Source organism: Epithele typhae (assembly GCF_022376455.1).
Source record: "Epithele typhae strain CBS 203.58 chromosome Unknown BXZ73scaffold_2, whole genome shotgun sequence".
Taxonomy (NCBI): Eukaryota; Fungi; Basidiomycota; class Agaricomycetes; order Polyporales; family Epitheliaceae; genus Epithele; species Epithele typhae.
This window is the reverse complement of record NW_025954193.1, coordinates 864,802-882,968: the sequence shown is the minus strand read 5'-3', so window position 1 is coordinate 882,968 and position 18,167 is coordinate 864,802. Positions and strand designations below refer to the sequence as shown.

The window sequence follows — 18,167 nt, the reverse complement described above, 5'->3', positions numbered from 1 at the left end:
CTTCGCACGGAAGAGCGTTCGTACCCACGCCCGCAGCCCTCTGCATGTAGAGGGCTGAGGAGATGCATACAGACGTCTGCGTCTACGCAGTGAGCGCAGAAGCAGTCCCCGCAGTGTGCTGCGAAGAAAGCTCACTCGCGAGCACACACGTGCGGGTGGTCGCAAATTTGCAGGGCGAGAGGCCGTAACGAACTTGCTCTCGGCAGAGATCAATCGTGGCACAAACTCTAGTCTGTTTGGAGCTTAGCGGCCGCGGCGGTCACCTCCAAGGGAGATCGCGCAACCGCGCATGGCTCCGCCTGCTCGCCAAAGAGTACGAGGTTCGAGACATCTCGAACAATACTTAAGCCGCTCAGACACGACCGCCCACCAAGGAAGACGCAGAGTCTGATGAGAAAAATGGGAGGGTTTAAATCTTACCGGACGCTGAACTGCACACCGTGGCCTTTCTCATGCGCGGCCAACCGTGGGGACGGTATCGACTGCGGGCGGACCTGGAGAGGCTGTTTGACATGATAGAGGGCGCCATTGCGTGATAGCGCGGTGGAAGGGAATTGTTCGGACATGAGTGCAAATGATGCGCCAGGAGGAGTAGGGCCGGCGCCGGAGAGGAGGAGAGAGGAAGGTGCAGCTGTGTGTCTCGGAGCTCGAGCTCACCGTCGGGCCCGTCGGTGCCCGCGGGGACATCAGACGCCAGCGAGCCTCGAGGCTCTGTCCACTCCGCCACTTGTCCACCCCGCCGCAGTGCGGTCTCCCCACCCTTTGGAGGCTGATCAGCACACCCCAGATTGCTTGTCCACGAAGGTTTGAATGCGTCCGCAGGTCTCTACCGTCGGGGCCCGCCGGCTCGCGACACCGATTACGCAAAAAACACCTCTTCAGCGCAGCCTGTTGTCCAGGGTGCTGACCGCCTTCTTGCAATTAATTCCATCTCTTCCTTTGCCGTTCCCTGAACTACGGGGTGGCGTTCACGAGCAACATCTTTCGCGGGGCGCGCCGCTGATGTGGCAGGGTTCTAAAGCATCTCTCGGACGACGGTGAACGCCCAGCTGTTATCAGAACATTGTGGTACGGTCCATCACCTATTTGTTCCCGCTGACTGGTGAGTCCGCAAACGTGCCGTGACGACGATGTACTTCCTCCGCACAAACTCAGCTCTGTCTCTTCAAATACGAAGCAAGACGCGATGCGGGCGTGGGCGCACACGAAAGTGTCCATCGCGGGACCCTGGTCGCGCGACGTCTTCGGCGGACCATGAGAGGAAGTCGTTCGCACGAGGTCGTCGTTCATGTTCTCTCAGAACCATCGCCCAAATCTTTGAACGCCAGAACATTATCAGTGCGGTATATGTAGCGACTTCTACCATCCTCAGCCACTCACCCTCAAACCTACTCTTGTTCACTGACATCAGGAGGCCCGCGGCGTCCCGTCCTCGTACTGAATGAGCCACGGCCGGCGGTGCAAGGCTTCGCGATCCCTCATCTCCGTGACCCGTCCTCATGCTACCCAAGCTCGACGGCCGAGGTCAAGAAGTATACCTGGTTCGCCGAACACAGCGGGGGCTCGGTAACCAATGTCATGATTCTGCCCTGGTCACGGCAGAAGAACGCTGCCGACGTCCCGCGCGCGACCTACAGGCTCAGGGCCAGGCGGCCCCGCGGATGATCTTGCCAACGTCGACCGTGCCGTCCACAATCCGTATACTCGCCCCGCCACCTGCCCTCGGGTCCCCGAGGCGATGCGTATGACCTCGCCGACCAGACTCCCCGCGGCGCTCATTCCAAACTCCCCGCGCCTGCCTTGCGAGGCCTTGCGAGGCTCGCGCACATCTCTGTGCAGCCCGAACCCTAATGCCCTCGCTTCCATGCATCTACTTTCATCCTTCCGTTCGAGCTTCGGACTTGCCGCGCGCGCCGTCTCGTCTATCTATCCGTCCCACGTCGCGCGTCCACAGGCAACATCGATCCCGCGCCCAGGCCTCAAGGCCTCAAACCCGTCCGTGGGCCACCCGCCGCCGCGGAATACGCGCTGCCTCTGGCCAGTGCGCATCAACGATGCGTCCCTCGGGCCCCGAGCATTGAGCCCCGTCTTCCCTACGCGCGTTGCGTCCCGACAGACGCCACCACGTTCTCGTGTACCCATCACGCACTTGCAACCTGTGCGTCCGCGCGCGCCGCTCCCGGACCCATCCAAGTCCCCGTCGCGTCCGGTTCAGGGCCGTGCGCCCTCGGGACCCCTCGGAACCCCGCCCTGCTGCAGGTGATTAGACAGCGCGTACGCGCGTATCCCTGGTGCGCCCGCTAGCCGCATATGTACTTACGTTACGCTGACGGAACGCAACTCACCGCCCACGGCCATTTGGCATTTGCTGCCATCAGAGGAGGCATGTGCTTTCGCCGCGGCGTCTTGCGCACGGATTTCCGGAAACGGTAGAGTGCATGACAACCCGACGAATGCACCTGTCATTTGCCCTACGCCTCGGGCCTTATAGTACTAGCACTAGACTGCGGAGATACATCACACGGAGCGCGATGCGACAAGTCACCATCGATAAAGAGTGAAAACAAACTGGTACTCGCTGGGGGCTCCTCAGGCGTCGTCTCGTGAATGAACAACGTCGCGACCGCGCCCGTGAGCACTACACCCGCGAGGATCTCAGTGCTCACCCCGGGAACGGTGCGCGCCCCGCCCGCGGTGGACGCCGAGCTTCGCCGCTCCCGGCGGAGAGTCTGTGCGCGGTCGCGCGTGGAGAACGCGCTGCCGGGGACAATGAACGTCGTCGTGGTCCTAGAGCAGGTGCGCGAGCGCGAAGAACCTGCCCGCCGTCGTCCGCGCGGCGGTACCACCAGGCCTGTCCCAAAAGAGCGCGCGTCCCAGCGTGCACACCATGTGGCGAGAGGTGAGGGAAGGGGAGCCCGACGTTGCGCTCGATGTCCCTCGTGCCATAACGCCGGGTCTCGGGGATCGGGAGCCGGAAGCAGGGCGCGACGGCCCTGGGGACGACGCCGGGCCCGATGAGGAGGGGCCAGGTGAAGCCGACTTGAATGCGGCGAGGGCAATGAGGGCGACGATCGACGCGGCTGCGGGCGGTCGGAGTGGTTTATGATCCTGTCGCACGCACCAGCCGAGCTTGAGCTCGGCACTCTCTGTCTACGATCCTGGAAGGCAAGAGCTGGGAAGTGGCAGCCGAGGCATTCGGCCGAAAAGACCTATGGGGCTGTATTGCAACGGCGACAGCGACGGCTGCGGCGCTGAACCCTGGGAAACATAGACGTCCGCTAGCTGTTCTATCACTGTTATAGAGCAAGTCAGCGCGGCCTCATTTAACGGATCTCGAGGGCACGACGTTCGTGGTGCTGCGCGCGCACTGGTGAGGCTGAGAAAGTGTATGTTTATGGCCTCTGGACGCGGGCGGCGGGCCGAGCGAAAGCGGGGTATAGTCGAGAAGGGAGGCTCTAGATGGCTCATAGAGGGGTCGGACAGAACGAAGAAGCACGATTGAATGCCAATACCTCCCGGACAGCACTGGCGAGCGCAAAGCATGTGTGGAGAAGGCATTAGAATGTCGATGCTGCGCGAGTCGCGACGTACCTTGTACAACAGGAGGCAGCGCGTCGCCAGGAAGAAACACTGCCTGCGCGTCCCACGTCGACTTCTAGGTGTGCCCAAGATGCTCTGAGCAGCACTAGTGGCGGCTGGAGGCTCTGCACCACGCTTCGAAGAGTCTCTTTGGGTAACTTGTTGTCGTGCCAGCGGCGACGGTGTCCTCGCACGTGCACAAGCTCCTCGGAGCGCTAGAAGACAAAGTTCAGAATCGTGTCGCACAGCCCGGCGGAACGAGTGGAGTGGAAGGTGGTGGAGGCTGTGTGAGACTAAAGAAGTGTCAAGGCGATGTAAAGTGACGGACGCACGAGGCCGCGAGGCAAGACATCGGTGGAGAAGAAGAGGAGCAAAGATTCATGTAGAACTGTAGTCTTGGGCTTCTCGCGGCTCCGGTCGTGCCGTGTTTGATTGCGCACGCTCGTGGGATGTGCCGCGTAGTACGAAAGCGCAGAGTCGCTTTGGGCCTCGAGAGGTGCCTTGGGAGTCACTGCCACTCGCCTCGGAAGACGAGTGCGCATCAGACGACGTTCTTCGCAAGCGAGCAGGGCGGGTGCCTGAGATGGGAGGTCTTCCATGAGCGTGAGCACGTTGACAGCAGGCCGGACGGCGAACTGCGGCGGAACGGGCCGCGCGCCGGAGTCACTAGTCGCGAGACCAATTTGTGGTGGCGGAGGGCAGGAAGTTTTTGGTCGGGGCGAGTGTTGCGGTGTATGGACATACATAGTGCTGCGGGGCGCCCGGCCCAACCACCAGACAGCAAGGGTCGGAGACAGCAAGGGTCGGGAAGCTAGGGTCGCCCCGCGTAGGTCTCGATCGAGCGGGCTAGCCCTATCCGCGATTCTCTGTGTACGGGCTCACGGACGGTCGGGATCGGTGTGCCCTTGGCAATGGCAGCTGTGTTGAGCATAGCGAGACAATTCCAGGGGTGCGCAGCGAGTTTGAGGTGGCGGCAAGTGCGCGGGTTTGCAGACAAGTTTCAGCAGCAGAGTCCGAGAGGGGAGAAGGGTTGTCCGGTGGTTTGGAGACATCTTGGGCTGGGCGATATGTGCCCAGCACGTACCTGTATTGCCCAGCACAAGCCCAGCATGGGCAAAAATAGGACGGAGGATGCCGACAGCACCGTCTGGGCGGCCAAGCATGGGCGCTTGGCAAGTCCTAGCTCTTCAGATTCGGAGCGCCTGAGGGCTCCGGGCCCGGCTGGCGGCGAGGCACAGACAGAGAAGAGGTTGGAACACATGGAGCGGTGGGGTTCGCGCGCACTATCTGCGGCGCGTGTGGAGAACGCTCTCAGACAGAGTTGCAGAGAGGGCGATGCAGTCCACCGCCGATGGACGCGTCGGCCACATGGCGCGGGATGCACATTCGTCGGGAGAACGGGAAAAGATGGATGGGTTGATGAGACCGCCCGCTCGAGGTGGCAAGGCGGCGGTGGGACGAATGTGCCAAGGAGACGTCGGGGCCGTCGCGCGCGGCCGGCGACACGGCCGGGGCAGGCCAAGAGCGCAGTGGACCAGCGTGAGAACGTGCGCGGGCGTCCCCGCCTTCCGGATGAGGCAGGCGGACGGCGGACGGTGATTGGCCGCGGACTGGCACGAACGTGCAAGGCACTCGTCCTCTCGCCCAGGGAAAACGACGGCCGGAACGCGACATGGGCCAGCGCGAGCTGCGAAGATTTGATCGCCCTCGGAGCGTCTTCAGCCGATGAGATGACCGCCTGCTTAAAAGCGACGCCCGCCCTCCCAAGCCCGCCCAGCCTCTTCCCCAAGCTCCTTCCCCCTCCGAGCACCCGCCTCGACCGACGGACGAGATGGCTTCCTACGCGGCTGACAAGGCTTCCACCAGCTCTGCTGATGCCCCCGTTGCACGCTCCAACGCGTACGCTCTCGACGAGAAGCGTCGCGCTGCCCTTGCCGAGATTGACTCCGCCAAGTTCTCGTGCGTACCTCTCCAAGCATCCCAAGCCCCCCGATCTCCTCTGCTCACACGACCTCCCTCAGCTGGTTCCACGTGAAGGTGGTCATGGTCGCCGGCGTCGGCTTCTTCACCGACGCCTACGACATCTTCGCGATCAACATCGCCTCCACCATGCTTGGCTACGTCTACGGTGCCGGAGGCAAGCTCAACACCAACCAGGACCTTGGTGTCAAGGTTGCCACCCCCGTCGGCACCTTGGTCGGTCAGCTTCTCTTTGGTTGGCTCGCCGACGTTGTCGGTCGCAAGCGCATGTGTACGTCTCCTTCCTTGCACCGATTGCCCCCGGCGCTAATATGCTTTGACAGACGGTGTTGAGCTCATGCTCATCATCATCGCTACTTTCGGTCAGGCTCTTTCCGGCCAGGGTCCCGCCGTCGGTATCATCGGTGTCCTCGTCGTCTGGCGGTTCATTATGGGCATCGGCATCGGTGGTGACTACCCTCTTTCCGCCGTCATTTCTTCCGAGTTCGCATCCACCCACATTCGTGGTCGCATGATGACTGCGGTCTTTGCAAACCAGGGCTGGGGCCAGTTCAGTGAGCCTTAGTTTTGTTGCGTCCAATCTGTGCTGTTTCTGACAAGACCGCTCCCAGCCGCGGCGCTTGTCGGCTTCATCGTTGTTCAGGCCTACAAGACGCCCGTCCTTAACGATGACCCCAACCACCTCGAGCACATCGACTTCATGTGGCGTCTCCTCATCGGTCTTGGTTGCGTTCCCGGTGCGATCGCCCTCTACTTCCGTCTCACCATCCCCGAGACCCCCCGTTTCACCATGGATGTCGAGCGCAACGTGAAGCAGGCCACCCAGGATGTCGAGAACTTCCTCACTACCGGCTCGTACTACGTCGACCCTGACGCCGTCATCGAGCGCGCCCAGGCCCCCAAGGCGTCCCGTCGCGACTTCGTCGCCTACTTCTCCAAGTGGGAGAACCTCCGGCTCCTCATCGGCACGTCCTACTCCTGGTTCGCCCTCGACATCGCCTTCTACGGCCTCGGTCTCAACTCCTCCGTCATCCTGACCGCCATCGGGTTCGGTTCCCCTGCTTCGAACCTCACCGGTGGCCTCAAGGCGTACACGAACCTGAAGAACATCACCATCGGTAACATGATCCTTTCCGTTGCCGGTCTCATCCCCGGTTACTGGGCCACCTTCCTCCTCATTGACCGCTGGGGACGCAAGCCTATCCAGCTTATGGGCTTCACCATGCTCACCATCCTCTTCATCATCATGGGTATGTGTTTAATCTGGCTGGCGTCTAAGATAGCGCGCGCTTACCTGAGCGCTTAGGCTTCGGCTACGACAAGCTCATTGAGACTCAGAGCTCGAAGAACGCCTTCGTCTTCCTCTACTGCCTCACCAACTTCTTCCAGAACTTCGGCGCTAATACCACCACGTTCATCGTCCCCGGTGAGGCGTTCCCGACGCGCTACCGGTCCACCGCGCACGGTATCTCTGCCGCCTCAGGCAAGCTTGGTGCGATCGTCGCCCAGGTCGGTTTCGGCAAACTCATCAACATCGGCGGTCCGAGCAAGTTCATCAACCACCTGCTCCAGATCTTCGCGTTCTGGATGTTCACCGGCATCTTCTCGACGCTGCTCATCAAGGAGACGAAGGGCCTGTCGCTCGAGGAGCTCTCGGGCGAGAACCAGGAGGGCTTCATCGAGGAGCGGCCGAAGAAGGCGACCGTCTGAGCCTGACGCGATGACTACATGTTACCCCTCACTTGCATGATATTATCTATCCTCTCTCACCACGCTTTTTCCTCTCTCGCACCGGTCGCTGTCTGATACTCCGTACGCTCGTTATATACATATCTTACCCGCGATGATCTGCATGTACGTACTTGCTATCCAGTGTAATGCTACTGTTGCTCGAAAAATCTAGCGCAGAATGCGACAGGGCCAGCATCCAGGTTGTCTCTCAGACCTCTTCCTACGTTGTGCGCCGAATGAGGGCCCGCAGCAAGCCTACGTCATCGAAGTTCGAATCTTCGAGTTTGAGGTCCACACACTCCATTTGGCCCTCTCTGGCCTAGCCACGGCCTAGTGGCGACCGGAGCTCACTGGCCTCCGAGCTCCCCACGGCGGTGCACGCACGTTCTTTGCGCCGTCGGACTCGACGCCCCCGTCCATCGCCGCAAGTACACCAGGTCCGCGCTTACGTATCGAAGCTTGTTAGCGGTCGCTAACCGCGGTCGGGAACCAGCGCGAGACGTGCCCATCGCGTCTGCGCGGTAAGGGGCTGATGGACCCACTCGCGATGACATCTCTCTCTCGGACGAGCGAGCGAGATCCCCGATCGTCTTGGCCCAGCAGCCGGAAATATGTTGATCGGGGATCCAGCTGGAGCCAAGCCGTGCTCGGTGTCTTATGTGACCGGGACGTCATGCAGCCGAGCGCCCCGCGTTATGCAGCCAAGTATGCATGTACAGACTACGTTGTCCGCCTACGACAAGCTCAATCGCCTGCGTCAGTCGGTCCGTGCTGCATGCGTTCGGCCACGGACGTCGTATACAGTACGCAGATGCATTGATATATCCATGTAGTACGCACCAGAGGCTTTGACGCACCGCCCACGATCGCCGCCCCCCATGATGCGCGCGCGCCGTCATCGCTCGACTGCCCCGCCCTTCCGCGTGCGGCCGAGGGGCACGGCGGCGGCGGTCTTAAACACAGTGCGCACGCGAGCTCGTCTAGGGATTCCACGTTCAACCTCAACGCACACCTGCCATCGCACACACGCACACGACACGCGCCAGTCCTCGCTAGTGAGTGTCCAGGCTCCCCTTCTCCCCCGTCACGCTGACATATGTTCTAGACTAGCTGACGACTCTAGTCCTCGCCCCCCCCCAGCCCCCAGCCCCCGAGACGCTGCAACCCACGACGCTCACCCGACCCACACACGCCTCCATGCCGTACAACCCGACGCAGAAGGCGGAGCGCGTCCCCGCCCCGTCCGCCTTCGCGGAGCCGTCCGAGCCGGGCGACGCCCTTCCCTCGGTCCGCGGCGAGCAGGAGGAGAACCCGCAGCTGGTCGCGCACGAGCGCGGGCAGCAGGCCGCGGACCAGAGCGACGAGCAGGTGTCGAGCTCGGGCCGCCAGAGTTCGAAGGGGAGGGGGTCGAGGAGGCCTGGCGCGAAGGGTCGGTCCAAGCTTTGAACCGTTAAGTCTTCTAGTCACGACGTCGTGCGGGGGGTCATCGAGCAGACGGGAAGGGGCGGTGCCTTAATGTCGGTGTATGATTATCTGTCCACGTTGTAGCGGCTCCCACCTGTTTGAAATGAGTACATGGATTACAGCAGATTGCAAAAGGGATGAGAAAACGGGAAAGAGAGTATATACTCGTCGGGCGGCCAAAGTTCCGGCCCAATCTTCCGACGTATCTTCCGACACGTCTTCCGACGCATCATCGTCCGATCTGTAAGCGCCAACTGCCATATCCGGCAGGTGATTCACGTGATCTCTCTGTCTCTTCCTCCTCTGAAGACCCAGGGGACGACAACCGCGCTCTATGGATACCCTCGCGTCGCACACGCGATGCAGCCCCGCATAATTCTCGCACGCCGAAGACCCCACTTGCCACGGATCGACTGAGCGTCGCTCGCGCATCCAACCCTACACTCGAAGGCGCCACACCCGCTACCACCTGCGGGGGGCACGCTCGAGCTCCTACTCGCGGGGGCTGGATGGCGACATGTGGAAGCGTGCGATGCATGTGCTGCACGTCGCCGCGCGGCCGGGGGCGCTCCCTTGTCGTGAGACTGAATGTTGAGGGCGGAGGGCGGTCGAGGAGCTGTTGGAGGAGGTGGACTGTGAGTTTCTTCTTGCTTTGTGCTGGGTGCGGCGGCTTCGGAGGCCGAAACGGATATCTATCAAAATGCTATTGAAGAGGTCGCCATCCATTCAACGAACTGTGGCAGATGTGGGACTCGGAGGTGGCTCGTGGCTGGAGGCGCCCGGAGAAGGGATGTGAATCACCTGCCGGATATGGCAGTTGGCGCTTACAGATCGGACGATGATGCGTCGGAAGACGTGTCGGAAGATACGTCGGAAGATTGGGCCGGAACTTTGGCCGCCCGACGAGTATATACTCTCTTTCCCGTTTTCTCATCCCTTTTGCAATCTGCTGTAAGCTCCTTCGAGGCTGCCATGCGAGGGTGCTGCTAGTCGGTGGCCTCTCAGATCTCGGGGACAAGGCAGCATTGTGCGTGACACCATGTCTCACTTTTGACCCTCGCAGGCGCGCACCTCACTTTGGACTTCGGTTGCTCCAATTTGGACGCGCCCTGCCTTGCCACGGAGCGCGGAAATTGCGCTCCCTTTTGGAAGAGGCCACTGTGGCTTAGGGTGTGTAGGTACCGTCCTCGCCCCATGGCGTACGAACGTTCGCCTGCCAAACGTACCAAGCGAGGTGGCGGAATGCGCCTGGACACCGCCCCGCGCGGCCGCCGCCTCGCGGACGGAAGACAGCGGCACCCTCACGTTCACAGATCTTGACATCGGCGCACCGAAGCCTGGCATGCTGTCGCCGAATGTACGGCGGCGTGCCGGCGGGCGTAGGACGTTCAAATGGCGGACAGGACTCGGTTCACATGTTCGCGCCGCAAGGCGCTGCGTGGGACGGCACCCGGCTGGTGTCTCTGCTCGCGGAGCTTCCTGAGGGGCATCGCAGGCCGTCTGGACGGATAGGGACAGAGAAGATGGCCGAGAAGCGCGGAGGGACCGCGGAACATGAACATTCAGACAGAGGCACGCACGACATGACAGAGCGTGCAGGGTTCGTGCACATCTTGGGCACATGCGTGTGCGCGTGAACGAACTGCCGTGGACGCTGGGGAGCGGCGGCCTATCTTCAAGAGGGACAATTATGCGTGCCGAGGATGTAAGTTTGTTGCACGGAAGCTGATCCATGAGCATGCAATTCAGCCAGAGAATCGCATGGATCGCGAAATAGACCGAAGCTTATACATGCAGGGAGACTTCGTCGGAGATGGCCAATGTGATAGTGTTCCCACAGCGCTATACTTCCACCGCCTTCGGCTTCTTCTGGGGAAAAGTGAGAACTTTGCGCAGCGGCGTACTACGGTGAACTCACATATGCAACGGCGCTAAAGTCGTAGTCGATACCCGCCTCCTCCAGCTTGCGTTTTCTTTGGTCCTGACGCTTGAGCAGCCTCTTTTCTGCCTGCGCGATCTCCTGTTCGGTCCGCGGCTGTATACAATGGTGAGCCACACGTCCTATCACCAAGTACGGCTCAACTCACTCTGTTCTGCTCTACCCTTGCGACCCTGCTGCGCGGAACTGCTCGCCACTTCCTGTTCGCGCCGACCCATAGCTCGGGATGGACTTGATCCTTTGGGATGACCTTGCACGTAAGGATGTGACCCATGAGGAGGTAGTTGTCCATCGTCTCGGCGACGATCTGTGCTACTGAAGACGAGTCGAACTCGATGAACGCGTAGTGCTTTGGTTTGCCCGTCTATGGGAGAGAGGGTCAGCGTGAGTGACAGTTATATTGGGATCCACTCGCCTTCTTGTTGCGAGAGACTCGTAGGCGGGTAATATCCCCGAACTGCAAGAAATATGCGCGCATCTGGTCCTCGTAGAAACCATGCGGTATCCGGCCTAGGTAGATAACACCAACGTCTTGGTTCTGCATAATTTGCATGTGAGCGAGCGATGCTCTCAATTAGCTGGAAAAAACATACCCGTTTCCGCTTCGCCTTCTCGAGTTTGCGCTTGACGGTTTCGTCATCCTTCGCGATGGTAGGTAGCTTGCCGATGTCGATACCAGGGATGTCGTCGGCGACCTCTTCGTCTGACGAGTCGTCGTCATCGGAAGAAAACCCGAAGACTTGTTGCTCGTCCTCGTCCTCCGCTTGCACATCCTCTTCAGCTTCCACCTCTGCAGGCTCGGGTTCGGACTTTTGACCCTTCGTCCGTGTCTTTTTCGACTCCTTGGAGGGTGATGGAGTCGAGCTTTTCACCGCCGGCACCGAAGACTTGGATTTCTTCGTGGGCTTCATCGGCTCGTCCGTAGACTCCTCGACAGGCTCTACGTCCTTGTCCTTGCGTGTCTTCTTCGAGTTGACTGGGACTGCCTCGACCACGGATGCCTTCCGCTTCCTCTTCTCCTTCGCATTCTCGCCGATCGCAGCCCCGGGGGACTTGGTCCCGCTCACCGTCTTTCCTTCCACTCCTACTTCACTCCTGGAGGGCTCGGCCTCCTTTTCCCTCGCGCTTTCGCCCTTCTTGGAGGCCTTCTTTTTTGGGGAAACAGCTGGTTTGTCGTGCTCAGGCTCCGGTTGTGCCTCGACGTCCTTCGCCGCGCTTTTGCTCTTGAGCTCCTTCTTGGATTTGGACGCAGAGGGGTCGGCCGCAGCCTTGGACGGTTTCGCCGGTTTTACTTTTGCCTCGTCCTTCAGATCGGGTTTGGAAGGTTTCTTGGAGAGTTTTGCAGCTTTCTCAGACTTCGTCGTAGCCTTCGCCATGGTGGAAGAAGCTAAGGGTGTTGTGGGAGGACGAGCAGGCTATGGAGGGATGTGGTACTGCAGCAACAAAATTTGGATTTTGCGGGAGGTGTGCAGCAAGCGCCCGGCTTTGCGCGAGGCACGTGGTCTGGAAGTCGCGCGACGCGTGCGCCGCGCTGCCACTTGCGCGCGAGTGTTCCTCCCTCCCCCTCCGACACCAGCATCTCCGTCATCAACCGGCCAGTTACTTGAAAGAGATGGCCACAACTCCATCGACAGGATTTAATATGCCGAGAGCATCTTCTCCATCCAGCTCTCGTCCTCGCCACTCGCTCAACACCTCTTTCTCTTTTGGACCCCGGCCTCTCTTGGATTCATTGGCAGATGCGAATGCTAGCGGGGCATCCAACCAGAAGTCATACCTGGATCCCAGCCGATCGATCCTACAGACCTCCCCCGTCAAAGGTTCTCCCCGCATACAGCGAAAGACGAAAACCACAGCGAGCCTCCGGCACCCGCTCGCCATCGACACCACAGATGTATTCCAGGACGACGCAGACGACGAAGAAGAGGACACCAACAAGTGGGGCATCGTCGAACGCATGCGGCTCTGGCGGCACGACGCGCTCATGCAGCACCTGTACGACTCCGCCGCCTTCTGGGGCGACAAGATCGTCACCTGGACCAGTGAGCCGCACTCTCCCTCCCTCCCCGCTCGCGTCCCCTGAGCACCGCCCGCAGACGACCCGAACGACGCGTTCTGGCTCGCGCAGACGTTCTTCCTCAAGCACGAGTACTCGCGCGCCGAGCGGCTGCTCACCCGCCCGTTCCCCACCACCCCGCCGCGCACGGGCCCGCTCGCCGCGCAACCGCTGCCGCCGTCGTTCGCGCCCCCGGCGAGCGCGAAGGGCAAGGGCCGCGAGATGCCGCCGCCGCCGCTCCCCGGGTTGGGCCCCGCCGCCGCGCACCCGAGCCGCACCCAGCGACTGCCCGTCGGGCCCGGGGAGATGGTCGACGTCGCCGTCCAGTTTGAGGACGGGGTGTCGCGCCTGGTGGACATGAGCGTGGCGTGCAGGTACCTCGCCGCGCAGTGCCAGATGCGGCAGGGCAAGTGGAGCGACGCGCTGGAGATGCTGGGGGAGTCGAACCCGTTCCGGACGGGGGTCGAGCGGGGAGGGCCGGAGGTGCCGAACATGGATGGAGGGGTGAAGGTGAGTAGTGTATGCGCGTTGTCCGGTGAAGCGTCTGCTGAGGTGCGATGTGTGGGGTAGATTGAGGCATCCATGTGCAACTTGCGTGGGCTGCTCATGTTGAAGCTCAACCGAGGCGACCAAGCCAAAGCTTGTTTTATGGAGGCACTAGCGTTGGATGTCAAATGCTATGAAGCGTTTGAGCACCTTGTCAACGGCGAGATGATGACTCCAGAAGAAGGTGCGGTCAGTCAGACTCTTCCGGGCATCGCTATTCAAGCCGTAGTCTATAGAGTGGGAGTTCGTGCAGTCGCTGTCCTACAAAGAGCAAGCACCATCCGACGGAGAGTTTGTGCGGTTGATGTACGTATCACAACTACGCAAGTACAAGCATGCACAAGAGCATGCACTTGTTCGCAAGCGACTAGTGGACGAGTACGGTCTAGGAGACAATCCAGACGTGCTCTATAGCTTCGCCGACGCGCTCTACACACAACTTCGCTGGGCAGACTGCTATACCATCACGTCAAGGTAAGATGATTGTAATAGTCTTCGGATGAGTATGCTGAACTAGTTATCGTAGAATTTTGGGGCTCACAAGCGTTCATAAGAACGCGATGCCTTTGCACGTTGCGTGCATGTATCACTTAACACATCTCAACTCTCAGCTTTTCCTGCTTGCCCACGAACTGGTAGATAAAGAGCCAGAAAACGCGATCAGCTGGTATGCCGTCGGCATCTGGTATATGTGCGTGCAAAAGTACCAAGAAGCCCGAACGTACTTCAGGTACGTCATCCAAGTCCCTCAGATTACCGCAGCTAAGCCATATACCCAACAGTAAAACTTCCCTCATGGACCCACGATTTGCCCCTGCATGGGTGGCATTCGCGCACGCCTTCTCGCTCGAAGGCGAGCACGAGCATGCTGTGACCGCGTACTCAACATGCGCACGACTATACACTGGCTCCCACCTCCCGCTCATGTTCGTCGGGATGGAGCACATCATTTTGTCAAACAAGCAGCAAGCAGTGGAGGCGTTCGATGCGGCTCAAAACATGTGCGACGGCGACCCACTGCTGTACAATGAGCGGGGTGTGATGGCCTTCTCTAACGAACAGTACGTCCTCCTCTCCAGATTGTATCTTCCTTGATCCTTATTTACACCTCCAGGTATAAGGTGGCCGTGGAGCTCTTTACTGAGGCAATAGAGCTCGCCAAGATCGTGAAAGCGTCTCAGAAGTCATGGATACCAACATACCTTAACAAGGGCACGGCCCTACGAAAGCTCGGGTACGCGTCTACCCTTGCTTCCGCCAATGAGCGTGATACTTACGCCAGGGTTGAAGTCGACTCGAAGAGGCCAAGGAGATTTATCAGCAGGTGCTCGACATCGACTACCGGAATGTCACCGCCCTCTCCTTCATGGGAGTTACCTACCACCTCTTGGGCGAGATTGAGCTTGCGATCGTCAAATACCACGAAGTAGGTTCCTCTCTTTCGGCCTTATTGTCTTCTTAACCCTCCCTCCTATAGGCTCTGAGTATCGAACCCATCAACGGCTATGTGCTCGAGCTGCTCGAGATGGCGCTCGACGCCAGTGCAGAAATGGGTCCCTTCGGCTTCAAGGGCGGGCCCCCTGGAGGAGAGGACAGCTGGGAGCAGAAGATGCGCGAGCACCGGGACCGGGACAAGGGGAAGCAGATCGCGAAGGGCACCGTCGACTTCGAGGACACGAGTTTGTGACGCACTCCGCGGCGTGGGGGAAGGATATTCATGTTGTACACGTACGGGAGGATGAGGAGCGAGACAGTACGCCTGACGAGTGTTCAAATGCCATCCCCGCATCGAAATCCCCTCATTCTCACCGCAACCGACTACGCAAGTTCCGCTTTCCTCATGGCGTCTCGCTCGTATCGAGGGACGTCTCCTTCCTGCAAAGGATTGCTGCCCGCATAACCCCACGCGTACCCCAAAGCTTTCCCGCCCACTCCCGGCGGTGGTCTCCAGAATGCTGGTTGTATGCGTGGTCGTTCCTTCGCCTTGCCTCGGCGCCGTCTCCTCTTTCCCGTCGCGTCTGATTGACTGGGCTGGGTAGCGACTACCGGACAACAAACGGTCTGGTGCGCGTGTGGAGAGGGATCAATTTCGTCCGCGGGGTTCACCAGCTGAATGTGAGGTGTTCGAGGGGGTTTGGGTCGTTCCAGGACAAGTAACGTGGGGTGAAGTTCGGGAAGCTTCGCGGCGGCACGCAACGGTTTCTTTGCGCCAGGTGGAGGTGGCTGGGTGTCTTGGAATGAGTATATTCGCGCCTGGTGCAAAGAGGGACGGGACGTACACGGGTGACGTTTTTGGATTCTCTCTGGACCCATTCAAAGTCAACGGCGACTTCCCTCGCTCGGGATGCACGGAGCTCGGCCTCTTCTGCAGTCTCCTCTACCGGAGGGGCCAGCGAACTGCGTAGCCGAGGAAGGGTCAGCGATCGTGCAAAGTGAGGGCGGAGTGCGGACGCACATGTAGACCGGCGGAGGTTTCGGTGCAAGGATCACGGTCCTTGGTCGGGAGCTTCCAGAAATCAGACGGAATTCTGGGGCAGCGATTCGCGACGGGGCCTAAGAGGACATGCAAAGCAAAGCACACACACCAACGGCTGCAAACGAGTCCTCTTTATCCTCAGGTACCCCGTTCGTCGCGCCATGGACATCCCCGTCTCCGCCCTTTCTCCGCCTTTTCTTCTTGGAAGGTTCTTCCGTCTCCGTAGAGCGGGGTGCAGGGAGCAAGACGTTGTCAATCGTTCGCTTGAGTATGTTCTCCAGCCGTGCGAGCAATTGCGCGTGCTCGGGGTCTTCGTGCTCGATTTCTGGTTCTTCGTCGGATTCGTTCAATGCAGAACGGGAAACAAGCGCGGTCTCACTCGTGAGTGAGAAGGGGTTGGTGTGTTTCGGGATCATAGTCGTCGGTGGGCCCTAGGGACTCGGAGTGGGGGAGACGCAAGGTGTGCACCGCGATCTAGCGCTGGCCGCGCGCGCGCCCGGGGTCGATCATCCAACGATGGCACCAAACTGTACGCCTTTCCTCTTGCTACAACGTGGCCTTCGCTGCGTCTTTCGCCCCTCCGACGCCCACAGGAGCAGAACCACCCGCCATGTTCCAGCTGCAGGTTGTACTACCACACTTCCGTCAAACTCAATGAATGTAGTAGCGCCCGTTGCTACGTCATGCCAGGACAGATTACTGCTGCGGTCGGTTGTCTCTTGCTGCCAACCACCATCCCCGCATCCGCTTTCCACCTGAGGTTAGTTGCACCTGGCTCTAGAGCGGGCGACCACGCGACGTTCGTATGCAGTAGCCTATGCCTCTGAGAACAATGCACGGCCGTCGGCGATAAGATGGCGCCTGTTGACAATCGTGACTGTCGCCACGCCCTTCCCTCGCCGAACAATGGCTGCGTCTGGGCAGTGGCAGACTGAGGGGAAGGGAAAGTAAAGACTGACACTCCTTTCAGATTTCCTCCATCTCCAACATCTGGGCTGATGCTTTTCACTTCGCTTCTCTCGTTAGCAGCGGCTTCCATCGGCGTCTCGGCCCATATATGTATGTCTCACCAGCGTGAATATTTCGTACATTGTAGACTAACAACTTTGATAGCAATATGGCACCCAAGCATGTACGGCTTCAACGTCACCATGGAGACCTTCCCGTACGACAACCGCCCCGTCGCGCCCCTCGTGGACTACACCTTCGACCAGTGGTGGTTCCACGGCCATCTCGACTACCCGCCGAATGAGGGCGACTACTTCGAGCTCCCTGCCGGGCGTGCCGCCACAACCGAACTCGCGTGCAACAAGGGAATCACCTCCTACTGGAACTCGTCCGAGGGGCACACCGACATCCGCCAGGGCAGCAACCCCTGCCCGGGCGACGAATTCCCCAGCGGAGCGATGCACACGCTCGGGTTCGACGACCTCAAGGGCTGCGCGCTCGCGATTGCGTACGAAAGCGACGTGAGCAAGATACAGCCGGAGGACTTCACCGTCTTCAGCATCAACCAGACCTGCGTCTGGACGCAGCTCACGGACTTCAGCGTCCCCGCGCGCATGCCGCCGTGCCCCGAGGGCGGGTGCCACTGCGCGTGGTTTTGGATCCACTCGGTGCGTGGCGCTTCGCTGGCAGAGGTTCGGGCGCGGCTTATGCCTTCTCATGTCTCCTAGGAGAAGAGCGGGGGAGAACAGAGTGCGTAGTGCTGCTGCGGAGCTTCCAGCGATACGGTGGTTCATCACGTTCACAGACTACATGACCGGGTTCAAGTGCAATGTCACCGGCGCAACGTCCGAAGTGGCGCTCGCAAAGCCCCAGGTTCCGCGGCGCTGTGGCGCCGACCCGGAGCACGGCAAGCCGGACGCGGACTTGGGAAACTGTACCTACGGTGCAAAGCAGCCGTTCTACTGGTTCCAGGCGGAACGCAACAACGTGCGTGTCGAGGGCCGGCTAGGGTGGTGGATCTCTCCTAACGTGGTTTGAATAGATGTTCGAGGACACGTACGCGCCGCCGTTCTACCTCGATCTGTACAACTTCAAAGACGGCGCGCAAGACGACATCTTCGAGGGTTCGTACGACGAGGTCCCGGTTCCGAGTCCCGACCAGACCGCGATTCCGACGCCGCGTCAGGCCCAGGCTACCGCGACGTCTGAGGCGCCCTCGACTCCGACAGACCAAACTCCGGTCAGCGTTCCCGGAAGGTGCCCGGTCTGGTGAGCTGAGATGTTTATGTGATGTGCTGCTGTCAAGACTTACGTATATCGCAGCAAGCTGCACAGTTCTCAGGCAGATACGAAGCAGTCCCTGCTCACCATATTTGGAGTGGACGCTCAGGACAGGAAGCAAAAAGGATTCAGTCTTTGGCATCCCTTTTGATCGCCTGGTCTGCGCC

General features: G+C 60.1%; 5 protein-coding genes across 5 annotated transcripts; 3 read left to right on the top strand and 2 right to left on the bottom strand.

Moving 5' to 3' along the window:
* Positions 1 to 5,410: 5,410 nt before the first annotated feature.
* On the top strand, positions 5,411 to 7,269 carry BXZ73DRAFT_86745 (phosphate transporter; the record flags this gene model as incomplete). Its single annotated transcript, XM_048024297.1, has 5 exons — positions 5,411 to 5,538; positions 5,601 to 5,830; positions 5,883 to 6,113; positions 6,171 to 6,809; positions 6,866 to 7,269. The coding sequence occupies 5 exons, from the start codon at positions 5,411 to 5,413 to the stop codon at positions 7,267 to 7,269; spliced, it is 1,632 nt and encodes a 543-aa protein (XP_047883203.1).
* Positions 7,270 to 10,657: 3,388 nt separating this feature from the next.
* On the bottom strand, positions 10,658 to 12,069 carry BXZ73DRAFT_86744 (uncharacterized protein; the record flags this gene model as incomplete). The annotated part of the gene is made up of 4 exons (XM_048024296.1): positions 10,658 to 10,789; positions 10,842 to 11,057; positions 11,109 to 11,231; positions 11,287 to 12,069. The coding sequence occupies 4 exons, from the start codon at positions 12,067 to 12,069 to the stop codon at positions 10,658 to 10,660; spliced, it is 1,254 nt and encodes a 417-aa protein (XP_047883202.1).
* A 236-nt stretch (positions 12,070 to 12,305) lies between these two features.
* BXZ73DRAFT_38646 (TPR-like protein) lies at positions 12,306 to 14,982 on the top strand (the record flags this gene model as incomplete). Its single annotated transcript, XM_048018237.1, has 9 exons — positions 12,306 to 12,735; positions 12,790 to 13,259; positions 13,320 to 13,479; positions 13,532 to 13,769; positions 13,822 to 14,025; positions 14,078 to 14,356; positions 14,410 to 14,529; positions 14,586 to 14,721; positions 14,773 to 14,982. 9 exons carry the CDS (start codon positions 12,306 to 12,308, stop codon positions 14,980 to 14,982), a joined length of 2,247 nt encoding a protein of 748 aa, XP_047883201.1.
* A 131-nt stretch (positions 14,983 to 15,113) lies between these two features.
* Positions 15,114 to 16,187, bottom strand: BXZ73DRAFT_96201 (uncharacterized protein; the record flags this gene model as incomplete). Its single annotated transcript, XM_048027007.1, has 4 exons — positions 15,114 to 15,518; positions 15,575 to 15,692; positions 15,751 to 15,823; positions 15,881 to 16,187. The coding sequence occupies 4 exons, from the start codon at positions 16,185 to 16,187 to the stop codon at positions 15,114 to 15,116; spliced, it is 903 nt and encodes a 300-aa protein (XP_047883200.1).
* A 714-nt stretch (positions 16,188 to 16,901) lies between these two features.
* BXZ73DRAFT_96200 (uncharacterized protein) lies at positions 16,902 to 18,151 on the top strand (the record flags this gene model as incomplete). The annotated part of the gene is made up of 5 exons (XM_048027006.1): positions 16,902 to 17,387; positions 17,448 to 17,469; positions 17,525 to 17,706; positions 17,762 to 17,988; positions 18,043 to 18,151. The coding sequence occupies 5 exons, from the start codon at positions 16,902 to 16,904 to the stop codon at positions 18,149 to 18,151; spliced, it is 1,026 nt and encodes a 341-aa protein (XP_047883199.1).
* Positions 18,152 to 18,167: the final 16 nt, after the last annotated feature.